At 40.2% G+C, this 12,737-nt stretch overlaps 2 protein-coding genes across 2 annotated transcripts; one reads left to right on the top strand and one right to left on the bottom strand.

Moving 5' to 3' along the window:
* Positions 1-5,066, top strand: LOC133738526 (uncharacterized). Its single transcript, XM_062166083.1, has 6 exons — positions 1-258; positions 1,199-2,704; positions 2,784-2,856; positions 3,989-4,377; positions 4,478-4,576; positions 4,682-5,066. The coding sequence occupies exons 2-6, from the start codon at positions 1,262-1,264 to the stop codon at positions 4,886-4,888; spliced, it is 2,211 nt and encodes a 736-aa protein (XP_062022067.1). The 5' UTR covers positions 1-258; positions 1,199-1,261; the 3' UTR covers positions 4,889-5,066.
* A 484-nt stretch (positions 5,067-5,550) lies between these two features.
* Positions 5,551-9,693, bottom strand: LOC133736960 (COP9 signalosome complex subunit 4). The gene is made up of 14 exons (XM_062164576.1): positions 9,373-9,693; positions 9,139-9,290; positions 8,621-8,724; positions 8,467-8,527; positions 7,432-7,524; positions 7,233-7,333; positions 7,001-7,109; positions 6,867-6,911; positions 6,685-6,753; positions 6,499-6,590; positions 6,368-6,410; positions 6,178-6,237; positions 5,983-6,042; positions 5,551-5,840 (listed from the first exon to the last, which is right to left on the bottom strand). The coding sequence occupies exons 1-14, from the start codon at positions 9,500-9,502 to the stop codon at positions 5,766-5,768; spliced, it is 1,194 nt and encodes a 397-aa protein (XP_062020560.1). The 5' UTR covers positions 9,503-9,693; the 3' UTR covers positions 5,551-5,765.
* Positions 9,694-12,737: the final 3,044 nt, after the last annotated feature.

The raw sequence follows: 12,737 nt of genomic DNA, 5'->3' as shown, positions 1-12,737 counted from the left end.
CTTTTTGTTCCGCCACTCCAAAAGTCCAAATCTAAAACCTAGCCGGCTCATTTTTCTCTACTCTCTACTGTTTCTCTCTCTCGGTGAATCCAAACAAGCTTCCTCTATCTCTCTCTCTCCCCCCGTCTATTTCAGTTCAGATTCGATTTCTCCGAGACGGTGAATTTTTGTTAGATTCAGACGACTCTCGTCTTCAACTCCCATCTAATTCGAATCAGATCCGAGACGCCGCTGGATTTTTTGATCTTCCGATCTCCAGTGAGTTATTTTCAGCTCCAATTTTTTCACATTTAGTTTATGAAGAACGCTTTCGCGTTTAGATCTGTGAGATCCGTCTTCAAGTTTTGCGTAGATCTGTAACATTTAGGGTTTATATCAAAATGTTGTGTGTTCCGAAACGGGAATAGTGATTGTAGTTAAGGTCGATGAAGTATAGCGGCAGATAGAAAAGTCATTAGAATTTGGCGTCTGCGGTCTTCTTGGTTAAAAGGTGCATTGATTGGTTTAGGAAGAAATGAATTTATGTTAAATAGTTAAAAAAATTTAGTATAATTATCAAATTTTGTTTGCAAGGGTTGTTATATATATCACGGAATTTATGGCTTGCAATTGCAATTAGAATGCATCATTTCATGATTGACATGTTGATTTCTATTTGTATATTTGGAGTTCATAATGTAATTGGAGGTTTCCATACTCGATACATTCTGGGCAATTTGTTAGAGAGTTTGCATCATCGGTTAGAACTTTCGTTCTGGTATGGAATTGTAAAGGCTTGGCAAACACTAATTGATACAAAAATATGCTTTATTGACCCAGACCATTGCACAGCAGTCAAAACTTTATCATTTTTATGATTATTTGTTATGATGGATGGATATTAGATGAAAGATAGCATGTATAAGGTTCAAGTCATCATGGCCATTCGTTGTTCTAGCAAATGGAAGTCATTCTTGTCTGTTTTGCAGCAAATAGTACTTGTTGTCATGTTGTGTTGGATAGAGTTTCATTTTGCATACTAGGTTGCCCTCTCATTGAAGTTGTTGCTTCCATTTGTGGTGCTAGTAAAATTTTATGTGATTTGCATATTTAGCTTACATAGTACATGATAATGCCACTCATCTCTTTTGGCATTGGATTGTAACATTTTTCTGTTAATGGAATATTAATTTATGACTAAAGTCTGTCTTCATTGCAGGGAGATCATACTAGGCATCGTAATCACTTGTGTCCTAGCAAGAATCATTGAGTTCTATATCTGATGGAATTAAGAAGTTGCATCCATTTGCACTTCATCAAGACTCTGACTGGTGGCGTATTGAAAAAAACACTGAATGTGGCTCGTGGAAAACCAGTACTCAGATTCAAGAATGTGAAAGACATATGTGAAGAACTAGATGCCAAAAATGGTCATTTGTTTCCAACAATTCCACCAAAAGATGAGTTCCGGGGCCTGCATATTGACAGCTCTAGGATCATGACTGAAAGCACAGATACAGGTAATGTTGGAAATATAAAAATCAAGAGTGAACCTGAAGATTCTGGCTTTGATTGTAATGATGGAGGAAACAGTGATTTGGATTGCTTTGGTAATGTGACACTGAAGCAGATCAAGCAGACATGCAAGACAAAGAAAAGAAAGCGTTCAAAGTCCACTGATTTGAACGAACAATTAGAAACGTGCTCTCCTGTAAAACAAGAGTATTCAATGTCGCAAGCTAATGAAGATAATGATCTCCTGGAGCCTCTTAGTAATTTGAAATCTAAACTTTCAAAGAATGCAAAGGCCAAGACTAAAAGCAAGCGTGTGAAAAAAGGTGCCTCTACCATCTCTCAAAATGCCACAATAACTATCAAATCAGAACAGATCCCAAGTGAGCAGGAGCTACTCCAATGCAATCAGGCTACGCCTGCATGCAAGAGGGACATTGAAGTAGATGTTCCGGAACCTGGTTGTTCAGATGTCCAAAACACAAGCTGTTTTGATGATGATACCTCTTTGGTTTATGACAATATGGTGAGTTATTATGGAGTAGTGCCAACTGAATTCCCTATGACAGCTGCTGAATTGTCAATTTCTCCAACAGATGAAAATCAGAGCTGCGTTGTTTATGAACCATTTTGTGAAGATATGGAGTATGATCCTATGCCACTTCAGGTTGTAAGCAACTCAGGTTGGGATATAGTCAAGGCAGATGATACTGAGATAACCAATTACCAGTGTTTAGATTTTTGGCCTGCATTAGAATCTAGGATTCAAGGATATATCACCAATTCAGTTCACCCTGACCTCATTGAAGCAATATCTTCAGATGACACTATTTCCTCTGAGGATGCATTGTTATGTCAGATTAACAGTGAGACCAAAGATGGTTTATTTCGGTGCACGGAACCAATTAAGGGATCTGATGCATGTACATCTGATGCCTATAGCAAAGGTGATTTACCTTCTAATCAGGAAGCCAGTGCTAACTCTGTTGGTGATTGTGACTTGGGCTCTGGTAGCTGTTTGGTGTCTGTGGCTGATAGCGTTTCCATGTCAAAGGAAGAGGAGAAGCAAACTCAATTGTCTGCATGTGCTGATGTGAAAATAAGCTTGTCTCCTGGGGTCATTTCATGTGAGGCTAGTGATGAGCGTACAGCAGCAGCTAGTGGTGGGTACTTAAAGCAGCAGTGTCCTCAAAGGCTTTTCCCAACAAGAAAGGTACATGGTGTCTATTGGATGTTTATTAGCCTTGAATATATCATGAAGGTTGTTTAACGTAAATTGTTTTCATGTGCAGGCCATTTCACCAGCTTCCCAAGAAAAATTGTGCAAGGCTATGAAGTCAATTGAGTTACAGGATGAACATAGCGGTAAGTTATAAAGTCTTAGTTTTGATTCATGGAACCTTAAATCATACTGTATGTTGTGTTGAGGATCATAAATACTCTACACCACAAAACTAGGCAGCCATAAAAGTGAATTTCTTGGTATTTCTGTTTGCTTGAAAGTTGAACTTAGATTCACTATTACCTATACATTTTCAAATTTTCTATTTGCTTCTCTACAAATTTTGCTTGTGAAACACAGGCCATCTATTGGGATGTATAATGCTAACGCATTCTTGTGGTCCAAGTAGAAAGCAGGGTGGTTATTCTTGAATTATATCAAAGCCATATTTTTTTCATTATTTTAATTATATCAAAAGAAGTGTTTGATACCCCAGATTGGGAGCTGTGGTTTTTGTTTTCTTTTTTCCAATTGTTTTGTGGATAAGTGGTGAGCTAGCTGTGTTTTGGGTAGAGTAGCTGAAAAGGCCTTTCAATAATTTTCTTACAACAGCCCCTTACATGTTAATTAGTTTCTTCACGCCTTGTGTTCACGATGAAACTTTTAAATAAATTGTGTTTCCTTGGTGTTAAGTAACAAAAAGAAAAGGAATAAAGGAATTTTGTTAACAATAGGGAAGGAAGGGCAAGACGTGTGGGCTATTCACAATTTTCCCTGTGTCCTTAGGTTTCTACAGATTATCGGGTGTCACCACCTTGTGTTATTTAAAAAAGGTGATTATTGTATTGGAATTTGTATGCTTAAATCTGACTGTATTGCACTATGTACGTTTGTCGGGTAGCTGTTGGAATTTGGTTGTTAGAGGACCCCTTTTCTTCTTTTAGTTTGTGAAATTCTGTTCTGTACTCAGTCTCTGTTAATAAATTCTGTTACTTTCACATTTTCTTTGATGAAGAGTCTTTTGATTTGTTTTGTTTTGTTTTTCTTGAAAAGGTTTTAGAGTAATAGTTTAAGCTCCCTTCCTCTTCTGTAAGCCTTTCTGAAATAAATATTTACCAGATGCCAAGAAATATTTTAGGGTCTCTAAAATTCAATTTAGTTATGTGGTCAGTACAATCTTTGTAATGAAATATTGCCTATCTCAGGTTCTTTGAATTCACCTTTTTTCTCTCTTTTCATTTCATGCACTTAATTCTGGGTTTGTGATAATTTTAGCGTGCAAGGGGAAACTATGTTTTGGAAAACATACTGAGAGTACAAACCACGGCGCTGAATGGCAGCCTAATCAGATCAGGAGACCTAAGTTCTCTATTACACCGCAAACCATTAGGAATCCCAAGAATGAGAAGATTAGTTTGCATCCTAGAGGCATCCCTAAAGCTTCTAATGGTTCTTCAACTGCACCACCACGTTTTAGTACAGGGTGTACATCCATTCGAACCTGTTCAGACAGTGCCATTGCATTCTCACAACGCCAGATGCATGACATTGAATGTATCACAACAAAACTCACAAATGAATTACAGACCATGAAGGAAATTGCAGAAGAAAGATTATTGTCTGGACCCTATCCTACTACATCGCTGAAATATAATGCTGATGAGGTATGCTTCTTTTATATACTTCTCAATAACCTTATCTGTCGCACCCTTTATAATGTAATAGTGCTTGTGTATCTATATTTATACCCATAAATGGTGGCAGGTTAGAATGGCCATTCAGAATGTAACACGAGTTGAGGCTTCTGCTAAAAAGTTGCTCTCGATGATGTCAAGGGACTGTAGCCGATTTTGTAAAATCATGGTTTGCTCCTTGTCCTATTTTCTTCCCTCTCGTCTTTTGGAAGCAATGCAATTGCTATATACCTATGCTCGCGGCATCATTTTGATTTTCATTTATGAATTGCAGAGAATGGCTGATCAGAATGATTCTAATGCTTCCGAAGACGTTGGAAACAATCACCCAAAAACAACTGTTGTAAACAAGGAGAGGAAGAAGATTACTTTTGCTGATGAAGCTGGGGAAAAGCTGTGCCATGTCAAGGTTTTTGAGAATGAGATGATATCATCTTCGGTAACTGGTCCTTCTCAAAACCAGGAATTGCTGGTTAAATAACATGAATCACTTGCTAATTGACTTCTTGTAGATGTATATCTTTGTACGAGTGAGGCTGCATCTAAATTTGAGCTTTGGCTCCTTTTAGTATTCTCCTTTCATCTCTCATTCTTTTTCTACTGAATATGCGTTGCTGTGTATAAATTGTATCTTTCAATTATAAGAGTTTCCTTGTGCGTATACATCACCAAAAAATGTTAACTCCACAACCAAATTGTTCATCAGGCTTCTCTTTAACAGTTAATTTGAGTAGTGAGTCTGTGAGTCAATTCCAGAAAGCTTAAACCCCTAGCTACTAGAGCATCCCCTTCCACCAAAAACGTATATAACTGGCGGGCCATGTTAAACAGAACTTTTGTATGGGCGTTTAACGGTAAGATTGATCTTCTTGTTTTACAATTCCAGCCAAAAGTAACAAGCTTTTGGTTCTGGTTTTAGGTGAGACTGGCTAGTATGTAAGTCTTGGGTCCAGTAGTATAGACAGGAGAATTGAAACCCTTCTCTCATCATGAATTTTCTCTAGAAGATTTATGAAAATACAAGGGGCCAGAGATCAAAGCAAATAATTAGCAAGGGCTAGCGGGGAGAATCACTCTTGGAATTCAAAGCCATCAATATCAAAAATTTTGCTTCTACCAGCATAATGCAAGAAGCTACAAGGATGCAACAGCCAAGAGAAAATCCAAGACTCCATAAATGGCATGACTTAATGTAACAGTCCTACATGGGCAATAAGGAAGTGATTTGCCATTACCAATCACAACCAAAATATTCACATATCAATTCCAGGTTAATAAGTATCACAAGGTATTAATTGGTGAATGGGTGAAAAAACGGAGGTCCACTTCCAAATTATGAAGCCAAGTCAACAACAAAATCAGACAGGAATTGCCAAGCCTTTCTTTGCCATGCTATCCAAGACGTCATTGAGCGCTTGACATAAGCCAACAATCTGCAGATACAAGTAGCCAGAGAAAGACTAAAAAATAGGGTTTGGCCAGATTACACATACAAATAGGGTTTAGGGTAGAGTCATTAAGTTTTTGAAATGAAATATGTAAGAATTTGACTTCTGACACTACCACTGAATTTACCTGCTGATCCCATTGTTGCAGCTCTTCAGTATCATCTTCAAAATGTATGACAGCTTCCACCTGTTATGGAACTTTTCAGATAAATGCCAACATGTATATAGATAAAAAGTCACATTTGGAGTGGACTGTATAGTCAAACAAGCCTGATGACTTTCAGCACTTCTTGGTCGCAGCATGAGCAAGGTGAATTCATACCTGATCAATAGATCCCCTCATTCTGTCCTCGTATATCATTCTTGAAGCAATCTTCTCAGCCTGTAAGCCACATATTGACTCCTTAGGAACATGAAGCATAGTAATAATGGTAACAGAGACCTGAATACGGAGTAGTGCTACTTAACAAATGAAGCACAAGATTCAACAAAAAGGGTATACAAGAGTGTACCTTTGGAGGCTCAATTCCCAGCAAGGTTCCCAACTCATCAAAACTGCAACAGAATCCACGATAAGTAACTAAACAGACCCACTACAATACAATAAGTTGGAGATGGAAACCAACAGCGACATATAACCAACCTTATATTGGTGTAAAGTTTGCTGGCACTGAGAAGATTATGTTCAATCATTGCACGATCTAACACCGTAAAATTGTCTGGCAGAAGTGCTTTCTGTTGAAATAAGACAGACAAACTATTATAGCTTCAACGAAAAGGGTATGTGAAGATCCGATATCTGATATAGAAAAGAAAAAAAACTTATAACCTGATGCGGCTTCAACTCTTCAGCAAATGCATCAATTTCTGGTTTCCTCAAAATTCTCTCCAAATACACCTAATAAGCATATATATCCATTAAAGAAAGTAGTATACAGACAGGACAAAAACGTAAAAGACCAAGCCAATTATGATTTCAGAAACCATGTGGGTGTGTATGGGGAGAGAGACCTTTTGAAGTATTGGATAAACTTTCAGTTTTGAGCATCGCTCATCCTGAACCAAAATCACAAGGTATCAGCATAACATGAAAGGAAAAACACATTAACACACACATACACATAAAATCCAAGTAAGATGTTTACTTTGTACAAAGTGGCAAGAACACGGGAACGTTGTGGTCCTGCAGCGGCCAAAATTGTGCATGTAACTGCAGCAGATAAGGCTTGCTCCAAGGCATCCTCATCAATCTCTCTGCAATAAGTAAAAAGAAAAGAATAAGTATCTGCAGAATAAATTTAAAGAAGTAAAACTAATTATCATAATCAATATGCAGAAGAAATTTTTTGCAGGAGTTGAGATCAATTCTTGACATACTCATCTCCTATTTGCCTCTTCTCAATCTGAGAAATGTCATAATAACGTAATGCTGCTTCCAAGAACTTCCTCTTCAAATCTAAAATCCTTGCATAACAAACCTGTAGAGAAACAAGGAGGAAAAGTAGCAAATTCAAAACTCTAAAAGCCAGCTGAATTTAATGCAATTACTTTCACTGAATATCCAACAATGACAAACCTTATACTGCAAATTCAATACTTCATGCTGACTGCTGCTAACCAAGAATGAAGCTTTATTAATAAATGCTTCTGCATTGACAGCATCATCATCCTACAAAATGAGTTTCTTTATTATAAATAATTTCTATTTAAATTCACACAGTAAAATATATATATATATATATATATATATATATATATAGAGGCCGGTTCTGAAGCGGACGTCCGCACTTCGCTAAAGTGCGGACGTCGATGCAGCAGGCGGCTTCCAGGCGGCGGCGGCGGCGCGGGGCTGGCCGGAGGGAGGCCGGAGGCGTCCCAGACCTCTTCTGGGCGGCGTTCGAGGTTGGAGGAGGTCGGGCTTGCCGGTTTCTGGGCAGCCACCTCACCTGCAGTTGCAGGTTCTGTGCGGCACAGCAGAACCGTCGCCGGCGACTCCACCGGACCGCAGATCCCTCCGCACGACCCCCAGCGTCCCTCCGGCAAGCCACGCCGCGCCGTCGCCGCTCGATCGAGGCCGGAGGAGCGTCGTCCGCACTTTTTCTGGGTTGCGGACGTCCTCTTCAGAACATTTTCGTATATATATATATATATATATATATATATATATATATATGTTCACACTTTTACAAGTATGTTCAATATCATAAAATTTGCATTAGTCGCAATGGATATTAAGGCTTCACTTTCCTCAATGAGCAAAACACTATAAACAACTTGGAAAGGCATGTCTACCAGTCACAGAGCATACAAGTCTTATTTACTCCTATATCAGCACTTCAAAGGGGTCGAAAGAATAACCATCAACTAAAGACAGGCTTTCTTCCTTAGTAAATGCTGATACAAGCACATGTTACATCATTCACATCATGGATTACACAATAAATAATACAGACAGTCTCCACATCACTCCCAATGCAAACCACCCTCCTAAGAACCCTCTATATGTAGACACATCCAATGTATACTGTGCTAACTTAGTGAGGGTTGTGGCAGACCAAACAGCAGCACTAAACACCACTCAAAAGCTAAACAGTTGGGGGAAAGCACATACCTCAAGATACAGGCGAGCAACTTGAACACACTTTGCTAACTTGAACTTGTCATCAATCACTCTGAATTGCAAAAACAGGTGTATCAGTAATTCCTACAATCCATTCTTATGATAGGAAAAAGGAGCCCCAATAGAGTGGATCTTACTCACATACCTCATTGAGGAGTCTAGATTAATTCCACTGAGCATCTGAGCTGCTTTTGACCACTGCTGCTCAGACTCATACAGTTCTGCAAGTTTCTCCCTTATTATCAAAACCTGTAACATTCGGAACATGAAGTACTTTCGAAATCAAAATACGCCCAAATCAAATGGTAGTCACGTGTCTTTCCTAAATGAATGAATTGGTCATCCTAGCAACCCCTACATTACATATGACATATGACACCATCATATCTAGCGACAGCTATACAAACCTATAAATTTCTATATTCCATAGACAATACGCTACGAAAATTCTTTTAGCCTCAGCAAAACATATTACTGCAAAGAAATTATCCTATTCTACTGACCCCTTGAACTAAACTTCTCAAAACCCTAGATTATCATACTACATTAACCTAAAAACCATCAAACACACGGAATAACTGCACTAAAAAAGTTCCGAACAAAGGCTAAACCGGCATATTATAGATTAACACAAAACAAAACAATAAAAGGTCCAAAACGAACCTGTTCTTCAAATGAAACGCTGCGAGGCTGAATCTGAGCAAGGGTATAATGGGCAATCTCCTTCTGCGATTCCGGCTCCAACCGCCCCAAGTCCTGCGCAAAACTCTGCAACAGCTGCCGGGAAACCACCAGAGGGACGTCGTCCGACAACACTGAAGAGCCGCGAAAGGTTAAGATTGTAAAAAAAAAAACAATTTTGGGGAAAAATCAAGATAAGAGAATTCGGTAATTTACTGTGATCGATGAACTTCTTGGCCGGAACGACGTCGTCGGATGAGAACACGGTGGAGAGAATGTGCTTGTACTGCTCGATCTTCTGCCTCTGATCAGTGATCGCAGAGGCTTTGGCGAAGGCACCTTCCATGGCTCTTTGGTCTTTTGCTTCTGGAATTCTTTGAGGAAACCCTAAACCCTAATTTTGGAGAAGATTTTGTATAGCTCCACCGCTACCAACTAGTTTGGTTCTGTAATTCTGAGACTTTGAAGATTATAGAGCGCTCTAGGAAGGAGTACGTTTGCAAATTTGTATCCAGGCAAAACGCACCGTTTTGTGTGTCTGATAGAGAAACGAAACGTCGTAAACGGTGTGAGGATAATGTTTCATCTATAAAATAGACACTCTCTATCTCTCTCTCTTTTCTTTTTTTTAATCGGGGTGAGGCAAATCCACAAGAGTATTCCAACAAAATCAGATTAATCTCCAGCCTCAGGCACAAGAACCTGAAGATCCCTCAAATCTGCTGGCCACAAATTAGTGGGAGTTGGATTCGAACATTAGACATGGATTGATGAGAGTTTCATACTAGACCGCTCCACCAATTACCTTACTGAGTGGTTACACTTTTTTCCTTTTTTTTGTCCCATTCATCTATAATATTTATTTTTTATTTATTAATTTTTTTATTTATAAAAAACTCCACCCCATTCCCACCCTTGATGGGGCTCGAACTCCTGACCTCTTATATATGAGACCAAAGCCTTACCACCTCACCAAACACACACACCCATCTATAATATTTATTTATAAAAGAGAGATTTTTATTTTTATTTAAAAAAAAACTAAATTATGAGGGCATAAATTAATAATTTTTAATGAAAATTTAGAAGTTGTTTAAGGAAATCCGAATTGTGTCTAGCCCAAACTCTAGGTTACTTGACCTAGTGGTAATAGGGTTACATTAGAAGGATCTAGATTCCTATTCAATGTACGATTACTTTCCTTGTATGATTTGGATTCTATGCATTGTAATCCTCTATATAAAGAGGCCTCTATTATCAATGAGAATACACAGCGATTTTCTCTCAATTTCTGATTCCCTAAAACACGTTATCAGCACGAAGCCCTAACCCTGAAAACCCTAATTTTGTAACCCTCAAAATCCGGCAACCACCACCCCACATATCGAAGCCCTAATCCCAAGGAGCCAAGAACCGGCGGCGGAACCACCGGAACCGGCTGTCATCGGCCTGAATCGGCCGTCGGAAAATCCGAACCGGCCCCTGCCTTGAGCCTGCCCCTGCGCATCTGCCGAGTAGCTGCCGAGATCTGCCGAACCTTGTGCCTGCAGCTGCCGAGACCTGCCGACAACTCCTGCAAGCCTCCTGCCGAGATCTACCGAGACCTGCCGACAGCTCTTGCAAGCCTCCTGCCGAGCCCTGCGCACCCACGTGCCTGCCCCTGTCGACATCTACCGAAAGCTCCGCATAGCCCCTGCCGACACCTGCCGAGACCTGTGCACCCCTGTGCCTGCATCTACCGACAGCTTCCTAGCACCTGCCTGCCAGCCCTGCACAGCCTCCGCACGCCCCTACACAGCACCTGCAGCAACCCCGCACAGCCCAGCCTAGCTCCGGCCATCTGATTCCAGCCACGTTTCCGGCGACCTCTGGTGACCTTTTTCCGGCCATCTCCGTCAACTTTTCCGGTCAAGATTTCCGGCTATTTTTCAAGGTAAACTTTTCTAAAAGTTCTCGTTTTTGAAGTTTTTTTTCATTCTTTTCTTCTTTTCTCGGGGACTTGCAACCTCCCTTCTTCTACCTCCCTTTCTTCTTCATAGGGGAGACCAAAAGCCGAATTGTGGGGGTTCGTGCTCACTCCAAGCTTGGAGCTTATAGAGTCCTCCAAACTTAGAGTTTGTTGAGATAAAACGATCGACCACAAACATCATTGTTTCGATCTAATCCAACCCTTCTTGGAATCGAATTTCTTGGAAGCGACTACGCTCGGAAATTCCCAAATTTCTTTGAAGCGACTACGCTCAGAAATTTTTATTGTTTTCGTGGTAGCCTATTTCGCTCCGAAACTAACCCTAATTTCTTGTTCTCTTTCAGGATGAGTAACCTGAACAAATTGAACTTTGCTCCATTAGGAACAACTGGCTCTGAATATCACAGGTGGGTTCGTGATGTCCGCCAGCATCTCAAGGCCGATGGAATCCTGGATACGATTCTCGAGCCTAGCTAGGACGTGCTAACTGTTGAGCAAGCTCAAGCTTTGGAAGCAAATAGAGCAGCCTTAGAGGCAAATAAGGCGAAAGACATCATCCTAATGACTCTTCATATGGATGATTCGCTCCAGTACGAGTGTATGAATAAAGAAGACCCTAGAAGGCTGTGGGTCTCACTCGAAGATAGATTTGGCAACATCCGTGACTCCCTGCTTCCTGACCTAGAAGTGAGATGGCATAGCCTCCGCTTCTGTGATTTCAAGTCAGTTCTTGACTACAACTCGGAAGCACTTCGCATTAAATCCTTAATGGAATTCTGTGGTAAAGAGATCACACATGCGATGTTGATTGAGAAGACTCTCTCTACCTTCCCTGTCTCTGCATTGATGGTTGCTAAGAATTATCGAATCGATGTTGCTGCAGGATGGATCACAAGGTTTCATGAGCTCATTGGAGCTATGAATGTCGCTGAAAAGCATGACAACATCCTTGTGAAGAACTATAATTCGAGATCCGTGGAAATAGAGTATATTTCGGAATCCAATTATAGTCGCTCCCCTAAGAGAAGGTGCCAAGAGCGAAACCTTAACCTTAGGGATACTTCTGGACGTTCTGGTCCATATAATCGCTCTACTTGGGAAGGTAACTGCCAATATAGGCGAACACGGAACCGAAGAGGTCAACGTGGAAAGAGAGAGGGAGGCAATGCCTCTGGCCAAGTTGGTGGCGCCACCAACACTAAGAGTCATCTAAATGACGCTTTCAAAGCGCCTCAATCAATGGAGTTTGAGCAAAGAGATGTATGTTCTCGATGTGGAGTGTCTAATCATTGGGCACACATTTGTAGAGCTCGTGAAGAAATCGTCACCGCCTACAAAGCATATTGTGAAGCAAGAGAAGCTCACTATATGGAACAAGAAGATTAAGAAGATGATCTAGAGTGAAGGGTTGAAGACTACAAATCTGGCTCGGATCAATAGATCGCCAATTCTGTTTAAGTCTTTATTTTTCCAAAAGATGTAATAGGCAATTGCCATATACTTTGTAGTAAATGCCAATGGTTTAAGTCTTTCTTCAAAGTAGGCTCACCCAAAATAAGTGTGATGTCTAGGAAGGTTCTGAGATTAGTGGTACTTAAGCGAGCCTTGCTCT

The sequence above is a fragment of the Rosa rugosa genome, chromosome 3 (genome assembly GCF_958449725.1).
Source record: "Rosa rugosa chromosome 3, drRosRugo1.1, whole genome shotgun sequence".
Taxonomy (NCBI): Eukaryota; Viridiplantae; Streptophyta; class Magnoliopsida; order Rosales; family Rosaceae; genus Rosa; species Rosa rugosa.
The sequence above is the reverse complement of the archived record's forward strand: the minus strand, read 5'-3'. Positions and strand labels throughout refer to the sequence as shown.